This window comes from Triturus cristatus, chromosome 4_2, assembly GCF_964204655.1.
Source record: "Triturus cristatus chromosome 4_2, aTriCri1.1, whole genome shotgun sequence".
Classification (NCBI taxonomy): domain Eukaryota; kingdom Metazoa; phylum Chordata; class Amphibia; order Caudata; family Salamandridae; genus Triturus; species Triturus cristatus.
In genome coordinates this window covers 272,081,099-272,108,120 of record NC_140586.1, presented here as the reverse complement: position 1 = coordinate 272,108,120, position 27,022 = coordinate 272,081,099, and the positions used below count along the sequence as shown (strand labels likewise).

Genomic DNA, 27,022 nt, shown 5'->3' with positions numbered 1-27,022 from the left:
ACAACACATAATTACACTGTACTCAATGCAACATAAATACACACCTTTCACTCAAGTTCGTGCTATATAAAAAAAAACACAAAAAAAAAACTATTGCAATGCAATAGGTCTCACATTACTGAATCTTTGAGCTGCTATTGGTGTTGCATTATTATTAGCAATGCCAAGAGCTCAAACTTTAATAATGCGAGACCAGTTGCATTGAAAATGCTTTTTTTTAATTAGCTATAGGACACTCTATGGTTTAAGCAATATCTAATTGTTTCAGATAAGCAAATTCAATAACTCCCTATGCCATGTTGTTGAACAACTTTCTCATCTCACTGAGCGGTCTTGTTGAACAAGATGCTATGATGCCATGCTAAAGGTTATACAAATGTCACGAACAAAAACATAAGAGGTCTGATATGCCTTTACCCTTGGGGTTATTTTGAGTATTTGCTTAAAAACAAGCGATGTTAATAGACGGGTATAACTTTGTAGAATCAGCACATGCACAGCTTGGCTTTTGTCTGTAATTGGAACTCAAGAAAAAGAACAGCAGGTGGGGGGGGGGGAGGGTGCAGAGAGCTTTCTAGATCATCATTATTGAATTTGTTCTAGTGCAAAGAGCCTTTTGAAATTGTTCTACAACCACAGAAAGTGCAAACCAATACAGCCCACTATAAGTATACGGCTGTAACTCCGTAGATGCACTTACCTCATTCTAGATGAAATCACTGGTATGCGGTTAAGTAGATTCAGATTGCATCACACTGTAGCTGAGGGATTGGCATGCAAACTCATGCACTATTTGGTTTACTCTTCCTGTGGCTGTTTAATACTGAGATGACCTAAACTTCTAAGCCCGCATGACTTGCAGGAACACAACACAATCTATTTTGCTACATTTGTTTTTTCCCCCAAACAGAACAAAACTAATTACCACATAAATCTTCCTCAAAGGCCTCATTGTAATTCCCCGTTCAGGTGTATCAGAGGTTGACAATGTAAAAAACGTGTTCCGACCAATTTTTTTTAATGGCGTCTCGTTTTCTGTACTTACTTTTTGGCTGACATGTCTTGCCCAGACAGAGGGGCGTTCTTCACAGGAGTGTTCCTCCGCCCACAAATATTTCCATAGCTGTCATATCCAAAAACAAGCCTTTCCGCTGCTCCGGCTGTTACTGCATACCCAGTTATAAACATCTGTTACAAAACAAAGTGAACTTTTTATCCTATACTGAAGTGATACAAATATTTATTTAGGTTTCTTGCCAAGTCCATACGATTTGGACACAGGCATTGTTCATGAAGAAGACGACACAGTATTTATTGTGAGTCTATTTTATCTATTTGTACGCCAGAGTTGTTCAGCACACCCTGCTTGCTGGAGATAGTATTTCCTTCAGAGAAATAGAAAATTCTGCTACTGAATGTGGTGGAAGCTGTGTTTCCTTTCTTGGTACTAGCTACAGAAATTGAGTCGGTTTAACTTATGATCAACCATGGAAAACAGGGCTTCATTTCTTTTATTTTTAATTTAAAATTGTATTGGTTGTGCAGGACACTTTTAATTCATGTCCAATCACTTCTTTATTGTTACGGATGTTTGTCCCAAACCTATGACTCCTGGGAAATGGTGTAGAAGTCCCTAACAAAAATCTTGAAAACGACAGTCTAGGGCAAAACCTTTTCCTGTTGCAGCAGCAACTACCTAAGGTCATCTCTGCCCTCCTATTTAGGGATATTCACATACAAAAGTGGTGTGACAAATCTTTATGCTTTTTTCCATGTTCCACATGTTTAAATTGCATAATATATACACAACTGTCAAAATATCCATCATTAACATTTTAAAAAAATCTATTGAAACTATTCTATGGCCTCATCTAAAGTTTCAAATCATATTCGCATCACAAATCACTGCTGCCCAACAGAGAATCTGATAGACTGTGAGTAAATGACCGTCATGTGGGTCTACATAACGAGAATGTAGGGCAGATATGGATGTAAACACACAAGAGATGCAAAAGTGCAGGACCAGTTTCAGTTCACAACCTCAAGCCATGGCTTCTGATAACTATTAGAATGACTAATACTTATAACTGAGGTACAGACAAACAACCTTTTTAAAAAAAAAAAACAACTTTATTGAACCTCAGTTTGAGTACAATATATCATATCAGGTACTTATGGCATTTTTGTTTTTATTGGTTGTTGTACAATCATTACCAATAGTAAATGTTGCAAACTTCAAATCGCTGTAACCAATGTAGTACATCATAATACATACAATAAAATAAAGAAACATTGAAGACATCCTTAATATATTCTATCATCCCAAAGGATAGGTGCCTGTGTATCTGAGCCTTATACCATGAACTGAGCTATCTCCCCCTCCCACCCACCCTCCCTCCCTCTTCCTGGCCTGTCAGACGTCTGCTGTCCATCCCACCTCGTGCTCCTAATTTATTATCATTATCCGATCGATGCTGCTGGTGTGCAATGGGCTAATCGGTAGGATCCACTTGAGCTGTCTGTACTTATGTGCCACGTATCTAGGCTGGTCATGGGGCAGGGTTAAGAAATATGAGTGGGATATCCGATTGTTTGAGTTCTTCCAGCATAATGTCCCATTCCAAAGAAATGGGGTGTTTTCGTAGTCCTCGTGCTTCCTCGCGTCTAAGTGCCGCGCTTTCGGCACTGCCCCATCTGGCTACCTCGTCCCGCCATGCATGTATTGGGGGGCTCCTAGGGGATTTCATCGCATAGTGATCGTTCTAATGGCCAATATAAATGCAAGGTCTAAGAAACGTGATTGGACTTTCAGGGTGCTAGTGCGCTTGCGCAGGCCCAACAGGCATTCCAGGATGTGGTCTGTAATTGTGAGGTGTGTGATTTCCCCAAGTGTAATCCGGATCTTTCCCCAGTAATCACGAAGATGTGGGCAAGCCCATGACATATGGAGGAAGCCTGCCTCCTCTGCTTTGCATCTCGGACAGCAGTTTTGGGCTTCAGGGAACATGCGTTGTATCCGTTTCGGGGTTAAATAAGATCTGTGAAGCACCATAGTTTGTATAAACTTAAGTTTGGCATTACGGGAGAGCTGTTTGGAGTGTTCTAAAATGCTTTCCCAGGCTTTATCTGAGAGTTCCGTGTCAGTGGTCTCTGCCCATTTCATGCGGATGTCCGTAAGGGCAGTGGACGCTTGTGCTCGAATGCCTGTAGAGAGCCATTTGACTAGGTGGCCACCCCTCCCCATATAGTAAAGTAGGTGTACTAGTTCGTGTTGTGGGGGCTCACTGCGTTGAGGTGCCCATGTCGCCCTAATATAGTGCACAATCCTTGAATGTAGTACGTAAAGGCGGTCTGGAGCGCCAGTATTCTGCACAAAAGTGGCATGGTCCGACAGAATGCCATCTCCAAATAGAGAACCAACCTCCGCCACGCCAGCATCTAACCAGTCCCGTAGTCTAGTCGTCGTTACCTTCCTTGAGTGGTATCCCTAATAGCGGAATATTACTTGCGTATGGGATCGTGCCTGAGGCATACTGTAGGGCCTTTTTCCAGTACTGTAGTGCAGTTGTTAACAATGGGGGTCCAGCTGAGGGTATTTTTATTTTTGGGAGCAACATGTTGTGCAGGGTACCTCATTCTAAATCATGAGCATTGTAACCTATTTCTTGTAGGTTCCTGCCTGCCGTCCAGTAAGACAGCCACTGTAGCTGGGATGCATAATAATAGGCCCGGAAATCAGGAACTCCCAGCCCTCCCATATGTGACGCCAGTTGCAGCTTATTGAGGCTAACTCTACGTCTTCCCTTACCCCAAATAAGTTCCAGTAACAGCATGTCCAGCGTGTGAAAGGTGGATTGTGGCACCATCAGGGGCAGATTAAGAAAGAAATATAAAAGGCCAGGTAACATTACCATCTTAGAGTTGGCTATCTGCCCCATTACTGACAGTGGCAGGGATGTCCAGAAAGAGATGCTGGAGCGTATTGCAGCAATAACCTTCATTAAATTACCCTCCAGTTGGTCTGCCTGTGTCCTATATACGTGGATACCCAGATACTTAAATGTATCGTGTGCTACAGATAACTGGTAGGTGCCAAATTGGAGCATATCTGGATGCGGTCAGTCCCGGAAATAGAAGGTGCTAGATTTCCCTGCACTAATAGCTAAGCCCGATATAGTCTCAAAGGCGGAGAAGACACCGGGGAGGGGTTCCGCCCCTGCCTCAAAGTCGCGCAGATATACAAGGATGTCATCCGCATATATGGAGATTAAGTGCGTGATGCCATCAATTGGTATCCCCAGAGTTTCGGACGACTGTCTCAGGGCTATGGCCAGCGGCTCCAGCACCAGAACAAACAGGAGGGGGGAAAGTGGGCACCCCTGCCTCGTACCCCTGTGTATTGCATATTCTCGGGAGATGGGGCCCCCAGTACATGCCCTTGCAGTGGGGTTAACGTAGAGCGGGCGTACCCATTGCAGAAAATCCGAGGGGAGGCCAAAGCGCTGTAGGGCCGCAAACATATATCCCCATGTTATAGAGTCAAAGGCCTGATGCAAGTCCAGCGCCAAGCATCCTGCATTACCATACTCCATGGGGGTGGCCATCATGATATGATGAACTCTCCTAGTGTTTAGAGAGGTGCTGCGTGCAGGAAGGAACCCGCATTGATCTCGATGTATAAGGGTGGGGAGGGCAGGTACTAAACGATTAGCGAGGGCCTTACTGAGGATTTTATATTCAGTAGCCAATAAAGACAGAGGTCTGGAGTTAGATAAGTCCGCGCCATCCCATCCTGGCTTGGGGAGGGACACCACTAGGGCTTGCATAGTGGATTGTGGCAGGTGGCCGGTATCCCAAGCCATCTTATAGAGTTGCTCCAATTTATGGATTAAGGTGTCGGAGTATGTGTCATAGAATTCAATAGGTAGACCATCTAAGCCAGGGGCCTTGTTACGGTTGAGGCCTTTGATTGCAACTCTTATTTCATGTTGGGTGATGGGCCCGAGAGATTTTTACGTGTAGCTTCCGTGGTTGTAGGGAATGTCAGGCCATTTAAAAAGTCATCTACTAGGTTATCATCAATGTGAACTGGTGCTGCATATAGGTTGCTAAGATAAATGCAAAATGCCTCATTAATCTCCAGTTGAGAATGAACTAGGCCCTTCAGTGGTGAACGTATGCTAGTGATATTTGGCGCTTCCGGACTATCTCTCAGTAGTCAGGCTAGTAGTGTACCTGATTTGTCAGCCTCAGTATGTTTCCGTTGTGTGAAAGCTTGGTGGTCTATAAGTCGAAGGGTTTGCAGGGTCTCCGCATGTTTAATGTGAGCCTCCCGTAGGGATTCCCGTTTGTCTGTGTCGGTCACCGTGGCTTGTTCCAACTCGGTCATTAGAGTTTCTATACCAATAAGACTTTTATGTGTTTATTATCTAGCCCCTACAACGGCACTGATAGCAGAACCCCTTACCACCACCTTAAGCGCGTCCCAATCTATGAGGTTGGAGGAAGCTGTATTCCAATTTTCATCAAAGTAATTACTAATGATGGCGGACATTGTGGTCCGAAACGGGGCGTATTCCAGGAGTTGGGGCCATAATTTCCAGGTCGGGACAGGGGTTGGTACTCTGCCCCACGTAAGAGTGAGCTCCAGGGGATTATTGTCAGATAAAGATTTGGCTAAAGAAGTGGATTGGTGTATGTGTGTGACAATGGTGTGGGAGCATAGGAACCTATCGAGTCTGGTATGGAGCTGATGAACTGGGGAGTAAAAGGAATATTCCCTATTTGTGGGATGCAACATGCGCCATGCGTCATTAAGCCTCCAGCCCTGTAATCATGTGTTTAGAAGTTCAACCTGTTTGTGGACTCCAGCGCCATTCAATGGAGGATGGGATCTATCTAAGTTCATGTCTAGGACAGCATTACAGTTGCCTCCCAGAATACAGGGAATGGTATCCCACCCCGCCGGAGCTCTACCCAAATTCTGATAAAAATTGTCCTGATCGAAACTCGGAGCGTAGATACTCCCCAGGACTACAGACAGACCGTCTAAGGTGCCCTTTAACAGTATATATCGGCCCTGATCGTCCATGCGGCGATCTAACTCTGTAAACGGGACACCATGGCGAATCCAGATTGTCGCCCCTCTAGCAAAGGCCGAATAGTTGGTAGTGAATACGTGGCCTCTCCACTATTTGCGAGTCTGCAATGCCTCCGACTCCATCAGATGTGACTCCTGAAGGAAGACGATATGTGCCCTTCGCCTAAGGAGGTAAACATGAACTCTGTGGTGCTTGTGCACTGCCCCCAGCCCTCGCATATTCTAGGTCAGCAGGTTGTAAGATCCTAAGGTGGCGTCATTGTGAGGCATAAGTATACAATATGAGCTGTGATCCTTACAGTTCGGAGCCAATGAATCGACACAGACCAGGAATTCACCATCCCTCGTAAACTAAACATACTTGGCACAGCCAATAAACAGTGCTGAGCCACACAAAGAACTTGAACATACAAAGTCCATAGAACAGTGCATTCACTGTGTGGGGTGTTAGCGCTGCCAACCATACTACAGCTTGCTTGGGTACAGAGCTCTGGTGGCTCTACGGGGCCCTGGGAAGGTTTTCTCGTGATATATCTATCTGTGCAGGTTATGAAGAGAATCGTCTTATGTATTAGTGTAGGGCCCCAACACTAAGGTAAATGTGAGCATCGGACACTACCTCAAAGTCCTTATCAGATCGTACATGCTGTGTTTACTTGCATAGATATAGCTAGACTAAAAAACATAATATTTCGGATCACACTATATGAATTGTATACACATTATGAGCATGATCGAGCCATCTCCGAAAAAAGGATACTGCTTGGTTTGTCATATCGTTCTTGTGGCTCAATCGGCCCTTCCGGTTTAGTCCCACAATGTAGAGAGTCAGTCTCTTGCCATTCAGTTATCAAGTAAACCATCCCCTGTCTGGGGCGTCGCTGAGTGAAAAAGAGTAATGCTGTGGTCCGAGGCTGATTGAATGGTACTGTCCTTTGAGTCCGTCGTGATCTGCGTATTATCCTCACGAAAATATCCAGCTGTAGCTAGCGCCTCCGCTTTGTCCGCCATCTTTTGAGCTGGAGTCGGACCGATTCTTGCAGGGTTTTTCGGGCCTCGACCGTAACCACGGGTTTGTTGGTGCTGTGTCGTTACGGGGCTATGTCTCAATGAGCCCGACGACTTATCCTGACTTTGTTCCAGGTCCATCACTTCCAGCCATACTTTCCCATCACTGGGGCTGTCGAAGAAATAAGTCTTCCTGTCGTGTATAACTTTAAGTCTGACCGGGAACAATAGGGCGTATTTTAGCTGGGCTGCCCGTAACTTTTTCTTCACTGCCTGGAAGGAGGTCCGCTGACGCTGTACCATTATAGTGTAGTCCGGGTACAGGGAGATCCGCTGATTTTTGAAGTGGATGTGCGTTTTTTCCCTCGCCTTTGTAAAAGTACGTCTCGGTCTCTATAATTTAAGATTTTAACACTCAGAGGACGGGGCGGCGCCCCGACCTTTGGTGCCCCAGTTGGAATCCGGTGTGTCCTCTCCACACAGAAATAGGGAGACAGGCCGTCAGGGGCGACATGCTCCTGGAGCCAAGCTTCCATGATGTCCGCAGGTTTGGTGCCCTCGCTGCGCTCCGGAAGCCCAATGACTCAGACATTGTTTCGTCAATTGCGGCCCTCCGCGTCCTCGATCCGGGCCTGAAGGCCACTAACTTGATGTTGCAGCTGTTTTATGTGCGTAGTATGTTCTGAGAGTTGGGGGTCAATGCTAGCCAATGCCTTCTCATGGTCTCGCACTGTGTCGGCGAGTTTCCCGTGGTCTGCTCTCAGGAGAGTAAGGCCGGTCGTTAGGGCTCTGATTTGTTGTTCTATTATTTTCCTAGAGTCCCGGACTTCTTTTAATATCAAGTCCAACTTATCAGATTGGGTCTTGGCTGGCCCAGTGGTGGAGGTGCCCGGTGATGGGTCTATAGTGCTGGATTCGGGGGGCTATCCGCAGTTAGGCTGGTGTCCCGCATCTTGCCTTTGAGCCTGCCCATCCTGGAGACCAGTCAACCGCAAGTGCAGTTAAGTTATGTAAGGTGACTACCAGTGGACTATGCTGCCACCCAACGCGGTGCAGGTCAGGGAGCTTCGTCCTACAATGCTAGAAGAGGAGGTGGACCGCCCCGATAAACTCGAGCGGTTTTGCCCCACAGTCGAGGTAGCGCTCGCGAAATCGCAGACTCCAGACAGGTATTAAGAAATGGGGCTGGGGGGGTGAGGGGCAGCTCGCCTCTATACAGAGTCCTTCCTAGCCAGGCCCAGTCACATCATGTAAATCCTTCCTGTGCCCCCTCAGTCCGCCCCCGTTCTCAGAGAGCAGATAGGTTTCAGGGCCTGTCAGCGGCTGTATCTCGCTGCTGTCTGCCGCCACTATTTTGCCCCACTCTCACTACGCCCCAACCGCCGCCGTTTCCAGGGTGGACCAGTCCCAGGGAGACCGCTGCTCCCGCTGTTGGGTGCCTGGGTTGACACACCAGCCGCCGATCTCACAGCCCCCAACAAGGTCGCCCCGGTATCTCCACGGCTCAACAGCAAGTGGGGAATCCACTGTGACTCCTGGGAAGGGGCCTGTCCGTCCAACCAAGTATCGTGTCCATTCAGTGTTAAGGAGCTCTAAATATGCCTAGTGTCCAGCCCAGCCAGATCGCTCTTCGCATGCAGCAGGCAGCGGAGCATCTGCAAGGGGGGGGAGGGAGAGGAGGCCCGCACTTGTCCCGGGTCTGCGAGGTGTCCGCTCTCACCGTCATTCAGTGCTACGTTGCGCCGTGGGCTGAGCAATCTCACCGGTGGCATCCCGACCCCGACCCAGTAGTCGTCCACTGCCGGCGCGGCTCGCCGGCCAATCGGGGACAGCCGCAGTAGGGGTCCTCAGGAGCACGATCGTTCAGGGTCCGCGAGGGCTGCAGCACGCCGGCCACGGCGGGATTCTGCAGGTAGGTTGTGCACTCCTCGCCCCCAGACAAGCGCCAGTAGCCGTCACTCTGCCGCCGCTCCACCGGAACCGAACCGCAGCTCGCCTCCCGGGCCGCGATTGTCAGCGGTCGGGACCCTTCAGGCAGCGAGTATGCCCCGCAACATGGTGAGTCTTCAGGATAATTTCCCCCACGGTCCGGAGCCTCACCAGCTCATGTCCGCCATCTTAGGCGGTCGGCCACACCCCCACACAAACAACCTTAACAGCAGTAATGTTCAGGAAATAATAATTATCTTTATTCAAACTACAATTTTTATAAAATCTTTGATAATCCAAAACTGCATGTGAACAAACCTGCCACCAACTAGGACCTGTACAAACCAGAACTCAACATATTTTCGTTCCAATATATCTAGCGGATAAGAGGGTGGTTTCAAGTCCACTTTAAGGTTTACTTAAGACACAAAAATATGTAAACTTCAAGATGACTGCACTAGCAATATTATCCAAAGAGAGGTCACTCCCAGATATTTAATGACTGTGGTGGAGTCACAGGGCCTGAGAGGACACAGAGAGCCCTAATCCATCCCAATCCATAACTACCTGAGAAAGTCCTCCCCATGGGCTAGTATCACTATTCTCAATCAGACCCATAGCATTTGGGGCAACAGTCACAAAGCGTTTTTCTGAATGGTGTGTTTTTTTACAGTACAATTTAGGAATATTATATGAAGAATATCTTGTCACAGTAAAATGCACTGAGATGGATGTCTGGTTGTTCACAAAAAAGAGCATGTAAGAGGGTGATGACAGTTTTAGTAACAAACAAAATCATTTATTGGCGCTTCCATACTAATTTTAGGAATTGTGGTGAATAAACCCTGTGAAAATGCACATTTCTGGCTGCTACTCTTTGTACCATTATTTGAGGGGACAGGATTTCTTCCGGCAAATTAAGATTGGCACTACAGAAGCTAAAATGAGGACACATTTTCTAAAAAATCACAAATATATGCCCCATTTATGTTAAAAAGTGCATTTATATACATTCCATATTCATAACAAATGTGAGGCACAAATGAACATGAACGACATGAAGCTGTAATAGGAGGTACATAGAATGGAAAATAGTTCCTATGGACCAGACTGCAGTAAATCTACAAAATGAGGGGGTGTACATGGTCCTGGGTATTAGGGTTAGTGCTTCAGAAAACTAAAATTATGATTCACAAATATCTTCCTCACCACGTGAGACATCATTTCTGACATGCTGAGTAAACCACACACTGCCAACAGCAGCAAGAAGCCTGTTAATTCCCTTGTGTTCTACAGCAGCCTCCCACAGTGTGCTAATGATCAACTACAATGTGAACATTTTATGTTAATGACACAAGCGAGACACTCCTAGTTGTTATCTTGCTAGAATAGAAGCTGTGGAAATCTGAGCTAAGCCTTTCCAAAGGAGACTAGTTAAATGATCATTCAGGAATTAACTCAGATATGAAGAATATGAGGGAAAGTATGGGCTTTTCAGTCATTCATGCCATGATTTATATTTCTGAAGGGTTAAAATGTGTTAATAACCTTAAGCCAAGCATTCCTTTTCGATACCTGTTTCTCCTCAGACCATGTATTCTCTTTGTCGCGTAAAGACACCTTATTTTAAGAGAGGAATGTTTTGGTAGACATGGAGGGTATTTTTGATCTTCTACTTAAATGCATGGGTGCAGATTTTCAGAGGTTAAGGATGCAATGTACAGACAGATCACATATTGAAAATGAAGAGTTTTGCTTCTATGAGTAGTGGGTCCATGTGAGGTAAATCTATGTTAAACAGAAGGAAATGAGGGAACACAATGGACAATATGTATTTATAACCTAACAAACATATCTCTCAGTATACTTTTTCAATGACCAATCTCAAAGTTAATTAAAACATTTCAAAATCAGCAGCAGTGTAAATCAAACATAAGAATGAGGCAACTATTTAATTCAGCGAAAACTGTAATGGTCTGTACAATTTTCACAGACTGGAAACACTTAAAATTTACAATGCAAATACAAGGAAAGGAACATTTTTGGGAACTCATTAATTTTAGGAACCCACGGCCGCCGAGATAAGACCCATTTTCATGTACATAATCAACCTTCTGCACAGGAAATTCAATAATTTTAAAACGGTCTTTTCCAGCTGCATGTTCTTTTTAAGAACTTTGCACAGGTAACTGCTAGGGGAAGAAGAGATAGTGACATGTGGGTTGATAGAGTAGCAAGCTGCCTCAGGTACTAGAGATGAATCTCCTGGGCAGATATATATAACGTTTCTTTGCATGTGTTTAGTACGCATGCCATTACTACGCGGTCGTTAGCATACCTTTACTACGCAATTCGCAACTATGAATTGCAGTAAGGGGGAGAAGGTGTTGGATTTAAAATCCAACACCTTCCCTAGTGTCCGCATAGACTGGAGTTGGAATAGTAAATTATACTATTCCAATATCCAGCACCCCCTTACTGCAATTCGTAGTTACGAATTGCGTAGTAAAGGTATGCGAACTAAAAACGCGGTCGTACTAACGACCGCGTAGTAATGGCATGCGTACTAAACGCATGCGAAGAAACGTTATATATTCCTGCCCAGGAGATTCATCTCTAGTACCTGAGGCAGACCTTGCTACTCTATCAACCCACATTTCACTATATCTTCTTCCCCTAGCAGCTACCTGTGCAAAGTTCTTAAAAAGAACATGCAGCTGGAAAAGACCGTTTTAAAATTATTGAATTTCCTGTGCAGAAGGTAGATTATGTACATGAAAATGGGGAATATATAACGTTTCTTCGCATGCGTTTAGTACGCATGCCATTACTACGCGGTCGTTAGTACGACCGCGTTTTTAGTTTGCATACCTTTACTACGCAATTCGTAACTACGAATTGCAGGAAGGGGGTGCTGAATGTTGGAATAATATAATTTACTATTCCAACTCCAGTCTATGCGGACACTAGGGAAGGTGTTGGATTTTAAATCCAACACCTTCTCCCCCTTACTGCAATTCGTAGTTCCGAATTGCGTAGTAAAGGTATGCTAACTAACAACACGGTCGTACTAACGACCGCGTAGTAACGGCATGCGAAGTAACGCATGCTAAGTAAACGCCGTTTACCCCTGGGCAGATATCTACCAGCTAGAAGGCAATCAAGACCCAGTATTTTGGTAAAGTACAGGTGTATGTTTGCAATGACATTTCTTTTAGTTCATCAGTACACATCTTTAATTTAGGCCACAGGTTGTGTTAAATTAACATTCTAATTCCCCTTTACAAGCTGTAAATCACCCCATAGAAGTTAAGGTTCCTATGGCCCACAGTTTAAAGGCTTGTATAATCAATTAGTCTCAATTTGAGATACAGCTTGACAGTCGTTTGTGACAGAAGGAATGGGCAGAAGTGAGCCACTATGACCAGCTCCCCTAGTGCAAGGGGTCCACTGCTGGGTCTAAGACATTAATATAACTATGACACAGGCAGCCAAAGACACATTTTGGTTTGTGGGCCCTTACCAAATTTTGGTGGGAGGACCATGGTTTTGCTTCCCACCACTGGGGGATGGTTATGAGGAGGCAGCCATTGAAAGTTGTTATTATTATTAAAGCTGGTTTGTCTTTGTTTGTCAAATTGTGTATTCTTTCACTGAAGCTGCATTTCTTCAGGGCATCTCTGCTGTGTTTAATGCAGTTGTACAATAGATGGAGATCTCTGAATACATATTTTAACTTGTATCTTCATGGAGTCCTCTTCATTGTTAAATTGGCACAGTCTTCTCTGTTTAAGATATTTGAAATATGTAGGGCTTATCCTTTGTCTAAGCAACAACAATCAGTCGTACAATACTTTCTCAACATTACTTGAAGGCCTGCATGTCATGAAACATTACATCCCTCAGCCAGTCAGTCAGTCAAAATAACTTTATTTCGCCAACCAAAATGATGGCATAAAAAGTATTCTACAGATAAAATATTTACAGTATTACAATAGGCAAAAACTACATGTATTGAGCATAGAAACACAATTAAAGACATTATTCCCATCCCTCAAACACGGCAAGGGTAATTAATATCTCTACTTTTTTCAGCCTAAGGCACTTCACTACTTATTAGCATGTTGGTCAGGAAAGCTAATATCAGTCCCCATTCGAAGGCCACAGGGTAGAAAGGATCTGCTAGGTTCTAAACAGAGTGGTTGTGGTGTCCTCCGGTCTTTCTACAAGGCTCTGCAAACTGTGCCAAATACAAACCTTGCCACCTCTATGGCCTTCACTGAACATCTCTTCTATAAGAATTGATACTCTAAGCAGAATGAAAGCCATTCTTTTACAACAAACTGTGCCACTGACCTCGGCCAAAGAAACCTATGATCTACAAGTCGCAAGGACTTCTGCCGAGATACAAGCCCTTTTCAATACAAACTGCCCTATACATTTCTCAGAAATGTTAGAACGTATCTTAAACATGTCTGATACGAGCGGTATTGTACATGTATTTAAGACCGTTTGTTCAAGACTGTTAGCACCTATTCAAGCAGTCCTCGGAAAAATTCCCAACTTCGTGCACTCTGTGTTTAGCGGACTGCCACTACTTTTTGGACTCATTGCAGGGATCCTATTTTTGCGCCTACTGCTCCGATATGGCAAGCCAAATCATCAGCGTCACTCCAAGCACCAGAGAGAGAGCTCTAATGGAGATGAAGTGTCATGAGCGCATCGTCCAAATTTTAGGATTCCCTCGTCTATGAGAATTAAATACTACATGATTTCTGTCATTCAGACCAATCTGGCAAGATTGCCTCTTACCTGTTCTACGCTGCCTGCTTTGCGGTGAAGAATGCGTGCTAGACATCTGTCTAACACTCCCATTAGTCGTGTCTACGGATATCAATACTCTGCTGGACCCGGTAATGGCCCATGCTGTGTGTTGTCCCCAGCGGCTACCAATCCTGATGACGGCATTCATTGAGATCTCACAGACGCAAATTGCTACTGCTGAGGTACAAGAGGAAACAACAGGCATGCAGGTAACATCCGATACGAACATTGCTGATGCGACCAATACTGTCGGCGATGCTTCTCATCTATGTGCGGTTAGTCTTCTAAACGAGGTAATCCAACTTTCACCTACAACGGTAGATTACTTTTTGTCTACAGGGTTAGAAGATTTCATGTTTTCTCCATCCCCATACACTGCCTTTTGATTCAGCACACGGTGTACCGGGAAGACTCTGAATTTGGCCTTCATTTTTCAAAACAAAGACTAAACTTGGAACGTTTCCTATGATTAATTTTTTTTCCAAATTTGAATTTTTCTTTTTATGGCACAGTAATCTGCTTATAATAGAACTATTCATAGAGAACACAATTCTTTGATACACTTTCAGAGACAATACCAATTGATTTATGTAACTTAGCATGAAATGGTTTCTGCATTTTTTCTTCTGTATTTTCAGGCCATCTCATTATGTGTATATATATGTATGTTCATTCATTTAGCATTCAATGTAAATATATAGTTTGAATGAAACATTGCTTTAATATGTACAGCACCAATGCATTTTTATGCATGGCAACAGATTTTATGCATTTTACAATGTATTTTAAGACATGGCCTTAGCCATCCATATGTAGCTATATTTTAGATATGTTTAGCATGTTTAGGATTTAGTAATGTCGTTCATACAAAAGTGGAGTGGGTGTTGTGTGTCGATTTTGATACCGTATATAGATTTCCCGATTTATGTCCTTATATGGGCACACTTCGCATTGCCCATATTTAGGCATAGAAATCCTACCCTTATTTAAGCATTATCCATGCTAACCAAATACAGGCATGGCCACCTACATCCGTTCACCTACGTCACAACGAGTTCTTGGAAAACCAGACTCATAAGCCTTTAGGACTTCCCCTTGCTTAGATATTGATTTCTCCAAGAACTCATTTATTATGCATGAACATCTATTCCTTAGGGGTTCATTCATGACGTTCTTCTGCCCGACTTTTACGTCAATACTGGCATTCCTAAACACCTTCAAGGTATAAATATACCTTCACTTACCATGGCAAACCACGGTTCGGCTGCCTACTTGCATGACGTGGCTCGCCACGGCAAGTTCGGAAGGAAGTCCCCGCCTGATGCACTGACCAAACGCTGTCATCCTCCTCGCAGAGAATCCAGCTCCAGTGTTTCGGACTCCCCTTGCGGGGTATTCGAGATCGAGACTCGGAAAGAGATTCCAACCTCACTCATACTAAGGTATGGAGCGGACTAGAACCTAGAGGGACATTTGGCAAATCTTGGCAACTATAGCTAAACTAGACTATAGATAAACAGCACCTACTTCTGACCTCGTACTACACTTAGGTTAGATACACTGGGGCAGAACTAGCTAGAAGCATCAGATGAGTAATAACATTTTAGCCTGTGTTATTTATGTATGTAATTTTATGAATATCTGTCATAGCTACAAACCATGCTATTGCAGTATTATTTTATCTTACTGCTAACGCTGTACATATTATACTTCGCATTCTGTCTAACGATTGTAGCAGTTCATATAGTTTGAAAAATAAGACTGTTCAATAAACCCTTTTTATTGAAAACGCCCGTCTATCTATTTCTGTGTAACTCTGTAGAAACGAAGCATGCACGATTGACTGAGTGAAACTATTATCTATTGTTTCCACGATTCTGAGATTGTTCCGATTCTAAGGGAAACAAAGTTGTCATGTTTATGCGGTTGTCAGAAACTAATCCCTTCTTGTTTATTCGAGAAGTTTCAAGTGACCACTGAGTTAGATGGCACACACAAGTAACTAAGTTTAATGTACTCGATAGAGACATACTGACCTAGTGTACATTATTCCAATGCGCAAAGCCTATCAGGGATATAGGAACTACACTACACTATTGACATAGACTAAGAACAGGTCATCAATCTCACCTCCATGACCATGACCACACGTGATGGAGCAGTACGAGGTACGAGGTGGCACTACATCACTCAATGTCACCTGCCAGCATTGTAGGGAATTGCTAAGCAGAATTTTTTAGGTCAAGTCTGACACCTTGAGATAGTGAAAAGGTTAGGAATCTGTGGTTAGAAGTTTCTATCAAAATAGTAGCACACTCGTTACTATGAGGGCATGCTTGGTGTGCCTGTCCAGTTCACAGGGCATAGGGGAGGACTCTGTCAGAGACAGGCTGAGACCTCTGCATACATGCATGATAAGCATATCTTCAGGGCTAAAATAAAAGTCATGATACCAGTTTCATATGCAGTTGGGCACTCAGGCAGCGGTGCATGCCTGTTAACCATACGGAAAACATTCCTGCCCAACAGCCTACTACAATAGCTGATGCTTATTTCTTTGAAAGAGCTCTTAAAGGTGCTGCCCTTCCTCCCCGCATCTTTAATGAGCATGTTTAGGCAGTAATGGGCTTGTTCTGGGGCTAAAACACAGAATTTCCTAGTTAAAACACTGACACTCTGGTTTATCTGTGATACACAAGTGACCAGGAGCCATTCTGTGCCATCTCACAATATGAGCAAACAATATTCCCAGACAAGGGAACCAGATGTGGGTCCATAAATCACCAGAGGTTGGACTCCTGAAATTGTAAGCACAGAGAAAAATCCTCACACGCCAACGTATTTTAAGATTATATTACTAGTTGATCCTTGTTATAATTCATTCAAAAACATCTATCAGAAATTATTCATATGGGCATGCATAGGTTCAGTACACTGGAACATACACAGAATAGATATTTACATAATACAGTCTTCTAATGTACATGACAAAAAAAATACAGTGATAGAAAAAAAAAAAAGATAGGTTCCAGCACGTTCTTCTTGTTGTAATGAACAATTAGATAACTGCTTAATCTCTTCATCCATTGGTGTGTTAATGTTTCAGTCACATTTTTCTTCAACCCACTACAGTACAGAGCAAGGCGCAATGGGCCAGTTTTCTTCTGCCATTAGCTAATTTCATGGGAATGACAGCATTCTGCCCTTTCATAAGGATCACACTTACAAAGTAGATCCCTTAAATACCATACACGACTATGGATGTGTGTTTTTTAAACCACATATGTATTTTTACTTTTAGCCAATGTTTGTTTTGGCCTTTGGGCTCATATTGACACGGGTTCGACAGCTTCTACAAAAGGTTTGCAAAAAGAAAGACAAAACAACCTGTCCTATTGGCTTTGCCAATGCTTGTTACTTTTTAATGTCTGTTGTCTCAGTAATAGAAAAGATAAAATAATCTAGGAAGATGTCGGAATGCTGCTTGGAGTAAAATATTGTATTCCAGAGCCATAGTTAAAATGTCATATTTATCAAATATACATTTTTGCTTCTATTTAGCACACACAGCAACCTTGCAGTGCTAGTCGAAAAGTGGAGGCACTTTCCAGGAACGGCCTGCATACCACAATTTACACTGTATGTAGTGTTTTATTGCACCCTTTTGCATGCCTACAAGGATTGGTTTCTGGTAAGGTGATCCATGGTCATCCTTTTGAAAAGCTTTCACCTGAAATGCATTACATTTTTAGATCCTTTGCATGGTGTTAATCTGTGTGAAAGGGATAGGCGTATTTGATAAATTGTCCATGGTCATCCTTTTGAAAAGCTTTCACCTGAAATGCATTACATTTTTAGATCCTTTGCATGGTGTTAATCTGTGTGAAAGGGATAGGCGTATTTGATAAATTGTCCAAGCTCCCAGTTCTCTACATGCAAACTATTGAAGCTACTTTTTGGTGTGTTCAATGTCCAGGTTGCGTGAAATGGGGTAACTGGAGGATTGCAGTACTGGTGCCTTTAACATGGGACAAATGTCTAACTTATATAAAATCCCACAAACTAAGGGTGCGGAGCTTGATGCCACAGTGAATGGCAGCTTTTCCTTGAGGCTCCTAGAAGGATGGCAGGGCCTTGCTAGATTACTGCTCTTCCCAGCTTTGTTATCTCAAGACCCCTTATGGAAGAGGTAATCGTAAGATAGGTACTACACATTGCACTAACCTCTGACACAAGCGCCCATCACATGGTGGTGCACCTGTCGATTTCTTTAATTTCTTTGTCCTGCCATATTACAAGGAGCGTGCCTCCATCTTGGACAACAAAAGGAAAGCGGAAGCATCTTCAACTCTCATCCCTTGGATGCCTCCGCACACCAGCTAAACATCACCAGCTACCACTCTGACACAAGCATTTTTTCTCTATTTGTGACCCCCTTACTCCTCAAGACTGAATAATTTTTTAATTTACCTGTATCACAGACTGATTTGGTACACGCTCATGCAGGAGAAAGGGTCGAACTGTGTATGCGCCTTTCTTCTTTTTTCCTCTACAAGATTTGTAAGAAAACAAAGTATGTACTACTTCATCAGGTATGAATGAGAATCATTAATATGTTTAACATACTATTGATAATCCCCCTTTCAGACTGGCAAGAGTTCATTATCAGGGGAACAGGGAGACAGGAGGACCAAGGATTACCCCCATTTTTTATATAAATAAAGGGGTTGACAATTTTTTTCTACCTCTTTCTGATCCACCCTTTTATATATTTATGTCGAAGTTCAAGCTTGTCAGGCATCTATCATACTCCGAAGCCTTATTAACCAATCCTACTTACAAGGATTACCCCCAACTATACTGCAAACACACAGGACACTCCCCCCGCAATTTAGGACACTCTACTCAAGGAACTGTTGGAAATTAAAAAATAATCGCCTCAGAAAATAACGCAGTATCTACCACTACTCTAGAAGTGCAATCTTTAAGGAGAAGAGTCAACTAATTCCATTTACGCATGCAATTTATGGACGGATGAGTTAAGGACAACAAGTCAAGACGCTACGTGCTCCCTGAACACAGCCAAGTCATCTGGTATCTTCAACAAAAATCAATGGATTTGTAAGATAGGAGCAGGAGAGCCAATATCAGAATGACCAGATTCACTTTGCTCTCCTGAGGCACAGCCGGGAGTAGCGCGCTTCGCTGCATTCAAATTTTAAAAACTGTATTCTGTGTGCTCCATACCTGTGTGCTGGAACTCCACCCTGCCATTTCTCTTCCTGCTGGCTCAGACACCCCCGCACAGCGCTGCCTTCGCTGCCTCGGGTGAGGTGTTTGAAACCACTCTTGCCGCCATTCTACCACGAGCCTTAGGCCACGCCCACTCGCGCAGGCCACGCCCCCTCCGCCAGGATTGCTTTTAAGCGCTGACTACTAGCGCCACCCCCAGATTCACTTTGCTCTCCTGAGGCACAGCCGGGAGTAGCGCGCTTCGCTGCATTCAAATTTTAAAAACTGTATTCTGTGTGCTCCATACCTGTGTGCTGGAACTCCACCCTGCCATTTCTCTTCCTGCTGGCTCAGACACCCCCGCACAGCGCTGCCTTCGCTGCCTCGGGTGAGGTGTTTGAAACCACTCTTGCCGCCATTCTACCGCGAGCCTTAGGCCACGCCCACTCGCGCAGGCCACGCCCCCTCCGCCAGGATTGCTTTTAAGCGCTGACTACTAGCGCCACCCCCAGATTCACTTTGCTCTCCTGAGGCACAGCCGGGAGTAGCGCGCTTCGCTGCATTCAAATTTTAAAAACTGTATTCTGTGTGCTCCATACCTGTGTGCTGGAACTCCACCCTGGCATTTCTCTTCCTGCTGGCTCAGACACCCCCGCACAGCGCTGCCTTCGCTGCCTCGGGTGAGGTGTTTGAAACCACTCTTGCCGCCATTCTACCGCGAGCCTTAGGCCACGCCCACTCGCGCAGGCCACGCCCCCTCCGCCAGGATTGCTTTTAAGCGCTGACTACTAGCGCCACCCCCAGATTCACTTTGCTCTCCTGAGGCACAGCCGGGAGTAGCGCGCTTCGCTGCATTCAAATTTTAAAAACTGTATTCTGTGTGCTCCATACCTGTGTGCTGGAACTCCACCCTGGCATTTCTCTTCCTGCTGGCTCAGACACCCCCGCACAGCGCTGCCTTCGCTGCCTCGGGTGAGGTGTTTGAAACCACTCTTGCCGCCATTCTACCGCGAGCCTTAGGCCACGCCCACTCGCGCAGGCCACGCCCCCTCCGCCAGGATTGCTTTTAAGCGCTGACTACTAGCGCCACCCCCAGATTCACTTTGCTCTCCTGAGGCACAGCCGGGAGTAGCGCGCTTCGCTGCATTCAAATTTTAAAAACTGTATTCTGTGTGCTCCATACCTGTGTGCTGGAACTCCACCCTGGCATTTCTCTTCCTGCTGGCTCAGACACCCCCGCACAGCGCTGCCTTCGCTGCCTCGGGTGAGGTGTTTGAAACCACTCTTGCCGCCATTCTACCGCGAGCCTTAGGCCACGCCCACTCGCGCAGGCCACGCCCCCTCCGCCAGGATTGCTTTTAAGCGCTGACTACTAGCGCCACCCCCAGATTCACTTTGCTCTCCTGAGGCACAGCCGGGAGTAGCGCGCTTCGCTGCATTCAAATTTTAAAAACTGTATTCTGTGTGCTCCATACCTGTGTGCTGGAACTCCACCCTGGCATTTCTCTTCCTGCTGGCTCAGACACCCCCGCACAGCGCTGCCTTCGCTGCCTCGGGTGAGGTGTTTGAAACCACTCTTGCCGCCATTCTACCGCGAGCCTTAGGCCACGCCCACTCGCGCAGGCCACGCCCCCTCCGCCAGGATTGCTTTTAAGCGCTGACTACTAGCGCCACCCCCAGATTCACTTTGCTCTCCTGAGGCACAGCCGGGAGTAGCGCGCTTCGCTGCATTCAAATTTTAAAAACTGTATTCTGTGTGCTCCATACCTGTGTGCTGGAACTCCACCCTGGCATTTCTCTTCCTGCTGGCTCAGACACCCCCGCACAGCGCTGCCTTCGCTGCCTCGGGTGAGGTGTTTGAAACCACTCTTGCCGCCATTCTACCGCGAGCCTTAGGCCACGCCCACTCGCGCAGGCCACGCCCCCTCCGCCAGGATTGCTTTTAAGCGCTGACTACTAGCGCCACCCCCAGATTCACTTTGCTCTCCTGAGGCACAGCCGGGAGTAGCGCACTTCGCTGCATTTAAATTTTAAAAACTGTATTCTGTGTGCTCCATACCTGTGTGCTGGAACTCCACCCTGGCATTTCTCTTCCTGCTGGCTCAGACACCCCCGCACAGCGCTGCCTTCGCTGCCTCGGGTGAGGTGTTTGAAACCACTCTTGCCGCCATTCTACCACGAGCCTTAGGCCACGCCCACTCGCGCAGGCCACGCCCCCTCCGCCAGGATTGCTTTTAAGCGCTGACTACTAGCGCCACCCCCAGATTCACTTTGCTCTCCTGAGGCACAGCCGGGAGTAGCGCGCTTCGCTGCATTCAAATTTTAAAAACTGTATTCTGTGTGCTCCATACCTGTGTGCCGGAACTCCACCCTGGCATTTCTCTTCCTGCTGGCTCAGACACCCCCGCACAGCGCTGCCTTCGCTGCCTCGGGTGAGGTGTTTGAAACCACTCTTGCCGCCATTCTACCGCGAGCCTTAGGCCACGCCCACTCGCGCAGGCCACGCCCCCTCCCAAACCCTTCCCTTTACTGGTATATAAATGTGTCACTCCCGGCAGCGCAGCGGACGAGCGCAGCGGGCGCGACGAATGCGCGCCGAAGGCGCGCATAAGGCAAGCCCGTCTGCGCCCGTCCGCGGCCGGCAGGGGCCCGGGGCCTGTTACTCTGCCCCAACTACCTCCTATGCCCCTCGGGACTTGATTGCACTACACTCACATTTCCCGCTAGACCTCTCCTGCCATTCAAAACTCCTCCAACTCGGGATTCTTAACGCTCGTCGCGTTTTCCCTGAGCTCAGGGCCCTCCCATCCTCCATCACTCAGCCTGCCCAGTCACCTGCTAACATGGAGCTAGCAGTTCTATATCTCAACACCCGGTCTCTTGTCAGCCACCAACACGATATATACCACCTTTTGGACTCAGACCGCCCCGACATCCTGTTCCTAACCGAGACCTGGTTGAAAGAGGACTCCTCTCCTGACATTCTGGCAGCTATTCCTCCTGGCTATTACATTCTTCAAGCCAACCGTCCAGCTGGTAAATCCGGAGGTGGCGTAGCCGCTATTATTAAATTTCCTCTCAGATTCTCTTCCCTCTCTCTACTCACTATCCCCCAGGCCGACTGCCTGGTTACCAGACTCGAATCCTCGGTGTCCCCGCTCACCTGCATTCTGGTATACCGTCCCCCTCAACCCATGCCCAATTTCCTCTCCCTTTTTGGTGACCTTCTATCCCAGCTCACACTCAACAACTCCAAACTCCTGGTTTTAGGAGACTTCAATTACTGGCCGTCTGACCCACTTGAAAGCCCCCACTCCCTGGCTTTCACTGACCTACTAAGTAGCCTCAATGGCTGTCAGCACATCCACACGGCGACCCACTCTAAAGGCCACACCCTAGATCAGGTCTGGACCTACAACCTCGACATTACAGCACTCACAATCCTCCCTTGCCCCTGGTCGGACCATTCCTTAATTTCTTTCCTTCTTTTGGTCCCCCCACCGCCCTCCCGTAGCCGTGGCGCTAGCCTCCTGGCTCGCAATTGGAATAAAGCCAACCTTGACCTTTTCCTTTCCTCCCTAACATCCTCCGTCCCACCTGGCTTAGGCCCTCCAGATTCCCAGGAAGCTGCTCTCGTCGATTGGTTGGAATCTGCCAGTAATATAGTCGCCCCTCTTAAGTCTATCCGTACCAAGCGTCCTCACGACGCTCACCGCTGGTTCTCCGATAGCCTCAAATCCCTCAAACTAGGACTTCGCCAAGCTGAGCGCCGCTGGCGTCGAAACTACGACCCCTTAGATAAAGCCCATTTCCTCAAACTATCTGGAGAATACAAACACGCAATCTCATCCGCAAAATCCATCTACTTTTCCACAAAAATTCTCAACTCTGTGAATAAATCCAAAGACATTTTTGCGATTGTGGAGGAACTCTCACACCCGGACAGAGTAACCATCAAACCCCTCCCTTCTCAGGCACTCTGTGACTCCCTTAACCAATTTTTCATTGACAAAATCAGTAAAATCAAAAACAGTATTTCCTCCAGCCCTCCAGCAATGTCTCTCTCAGAGGCTGCTCCCTCTTTCAACTCTCACTCCTTGCCACAGCTGCCTCCTATATCTGAAGAAGTCTTCTTCTCCCTGCTTCATAAAGTCTCATCCGGCTCCCCCACTGATTGCTGCCCCCCAGCAATTCTCCGGACTGCTTTTTTGTCCTGCCCTGGCCCCCCACTGGCCCTCTTGAATAACTCCCTGCTGCTCGGCGTGGTCCCCAGCCAATTCAAGAACGCCGAAGTTATCCCGATATTAAAAAAACCCAATGCCGACCCCACGGTCTTGGGCAACTTCCGCCCTATTTCTCTCCTGCCTTACCTAAGCAAGGTACTCGAGACGCACGTGACCACCGTCCTCAGTTCCTTCATCGAGGACTCCAACTTCTTAGACTCTCAGCAAGCTGGGTTTAGACCTGCCTACTCGACAGAGTCTGTTATCCTCTCTGTTATGGAGGAACTCCGTAGAGGCGCCGACTCCAACACCAGTCAAGCCCTGGTGCTTCTAGACCTGTCAGCAGCCTTCGACACGGTCGATCATTCCATCTTAGTCGACCGTGTCGAAGAGGCAGGCATTAGCGTGACGGCCCTTAATTGGGTTCGCTCCTTCCTTGCAGACCGCCATCAATCGGTCCGTCTCTCTCAGTTCACGGCAAACCAGACGAGAGTCACCTGCGGTGTCCCGCAGGGTTCTTCCCTGTCACCCCTTCTCTTCAACCTCTACCTCACCCCCCTGATCCGCTCCCTCCGCGGCAGGAATGTCACAGCATTTAATTATGCAGATGACATTCAGCTCGTCTTCAATCTCGACTCCTCGGACGAAGCGGCTCTAGATTTCCAGTCCACCCTCTGTCACATCAGTAATTGGATGGGCACACACCATCTCAAACTCAACCCCGACAAGACGGAGCTCGTTCTTGTCGGAGGCCCTTCCAATCCCTGGAATTCCACCTTCTGGCCCTCCTCCCTCGGCCCTTCCCCCCACCCTGCTGACAAAGTGAAAAGCCTTGGGGTTTTCATCTCCCAAGACCTCTCAATGCAGCATCAGGTCAGTGCCACCGTGTCCTCTTGCTTCTTCCAGCTCCGGAAGATTCGTAAAATAGCCCATCTTCTTACCACTGAAGCCCTCACCTTGGTACTACTGGCATTAGTCATCTCCCGAATCGACTACGCCAACGCCCTCTACGTTGGCATCCCTCAATATCAAATCAACAGACTACAACTCATTCAGAACCAAGCAGCTCGCCTTATTTACCCCCAACCGAAACACCACCACGTCCGTCCCCTCCTCAAGGCCCTCCATTGGCTTCCCATTTCGGAGCGCTGCAAGTTTAAACTTGGTTGCCTAATCCACAAATCTCTGGCAGGCACCGGCCCTTCCTTCATTTCCTCCCTTTTGCACCCCTATACCCCCTCTAGGAATCTCCGCTCCTCTCATCTTGCGCTCCTTCAGACTCCCCGCTTCAAGCGCAAAAAACACGGCGGTCTTAGGTTCTCCTTTCTGGCACCCTCCTTCTGGAACTCTCTACCGCTGGAATTGAGACTCTCCTCCTCTTATCTTCACTTCAGGTCCCTCCTTAAAACCCACCTGTTTCTCGGTATCTATTCATAAATCTCTTTCTCCTTGCTTTTGCTTCTGCCTCTCGTTGATTTAAGTGAATAGCGCCAAGAAACCGTCCGGTGTATGTCGCGCTTTATAAATAATTTTTACATTACATTACATTACAATGATTGGAATACCAGAACAATCAGAGAAGGATGATATTTTTCGATATCTCACCAATTCAGTTCCTACAATGATAGGGATCACTTCCACCCCCGCTTGATTTCCAATGTGCTCACAAAATACGACCTCGGAATTCAACTTGTACTCTTCAACTCTGTTACATCTCAGCTTGTTGCTTGTCCCATCAACAGGCAAGACAGATCAGCACAGAAACACAAAACATGGCCCATACCTACACAGTAAGAATTTGATCATCATCACCACAGATTTTTTAGCTCTAACCAACCTTATGAGGAAGCAGTTCCTAGATCTATGACTTAGATTAAAAAAGAGGGAAATGCAATGTGGGCTGGTGAAACCAGTTATAATGCTTGTACTTTTTCAACGAAAAACAAAGGAATTTCGGGACCCACATGATCTGGAAGCTTTTTTGAATGACTTGGATGGCAATGATTTAACGAAAAAATATAAAGTCACTCTCCCGCCCGACATGAACGAATCAAGGAATGAGGATGATACCAACCAGGATGAACGTGGTAGATGGGAAACTGTAACATGGAACTGGTCTCATGGTGGCAAACATAATGCTTGGAAATTGTCAACACCAAGAGAAAAATCTACGTCACCTTTGAAATCTTAATTAAGAAGCATTTGTAGAACTTGGCTACTGTATTACAAGGACATGTAATGTATTATTTACATTATTATATCTTTTTTTTCTCTTTCCTATCCTTTCTCTGCCTTACCCTGTACTGTTAAAGAAAATTTTATATGAATGTATGGAGGTATATATAGTATTAGTGACATGTTCTTTCCGCTGTATGCCTGCTGTGATATGACTTCTCAAGATATTCTGTGCCTTTACTCTTTCATTGTTGCGATTGTATCTTTAATAAATATTATTCCATATACACATGGGATATTGTTCTTTACCCTTTTTAAGACCGTTGGCCTTGCCTACCCCTACTCCCATTTCATTCCATATGTACCTCCCCAGTTAAAAGTTTAGAGTTATTAGTAGAGTATACAGTAGTGTCTAAACACCTTGCGCAGACAAACGAATAGCATATCGCATTAACATTCACTTCCCCGTAGTTAACAGAACAATAATACTACTTACAAGTTCTTAAGAGAGCTACTTTACATCCAAAGACAACCATCTTATACCGATATTGTAATCCATATTACGATTAAGACTATATCATATCATTATAACCATTACGCTTATTACAAGCCTTCCTCCATCTAAAAACTATGTAGATTCTCATCCTATTTTCTGAACTCAATATTGTTATTTCCATGCAATCATCACACTCGAGACTGCTTAAAGTAGTAACCTTGAATGTTAATGGATTAATGCCTTTTATTAAAAAGAAAAAAATATTTGCAAACCTGATATTGCATTGCTGCAACAACCCCACCTTACCCCATAGGATAGGGAGAAATTAAAACGAGGCTGGGTGAGTAAAGTCATTCACGCGAGTATTACATCCACTATAAACCCAAGGAATTAACACGACAAAGAAAACGTGGGATAGCTATTCTTTTTAATACACATCTGCCCTACAAAATATTGCAAACATGGGAAGATACTGACTTCAGATACATGTTTGTTAAACTTCCTGTACGTAATACCCTCTCAATTGTAGGTTTCATATATGCACCTATGGACTAAAAAAATGTTTTTATATCACAACTTTATAGAATACTGACTTCCTTTACCTCCTCCAAAGACATAACTGGAGGAGACTGGAACATTACCACTGACTGGTTAATTGACAGATCTGGTAGACCTGATACCAGTGGCAGCTCGCAGAAGTAAGGCTGTGGGGTGGTGAGGCGGGGTGGGGGGTTAGTGGAGTCCGACATGCGACAGCAAGTATTTATTTACGTTCACCTTTGCTGTCGTATGTCGGACTCCACTACCCCCACCCAGCCCCTCCCCTGCCCCGCCTCACCGCCCCACAGCGTTACCTCTGCGAGCTGCCACTGCCTGATGCATATCATAGCAGAGAAAGACACGCCCTTATGGATTTTTTTTCATGAAAGATCATGCATTACAGAAACACTAGAGACTGCTACATCCTACAGAGAGAGACTATATATTTACGTCATGAACACGCTTGATTCGGATGAGAATCAACATTTTTTTAGA

At 45.8% G+C, this 27,022-nt stretch overlaps 1 protein-coding gene across 1 annotated transcript in view; it reads right to left on the bottom strand.

The window, feature by feature from the left end:
- Positions 1–27,022, bottom strand: part of SLC44A3 (solute carrier family 44 member 3) — a 459,235-nt gene that overhangs the window by 312,453 nt on the left and 119,760 nt on the right. The window contains exon 3 of the mRNA XM_085601492.1: positions 1,046–1,188. Within this exon, the coding sequence (XP_085457618.1) occupies positions 1,046–1,188 (143 nt within the window). The remainder of the gene's footprint in view (positions 1–1,045; positions 1,189–27,022) is intronic.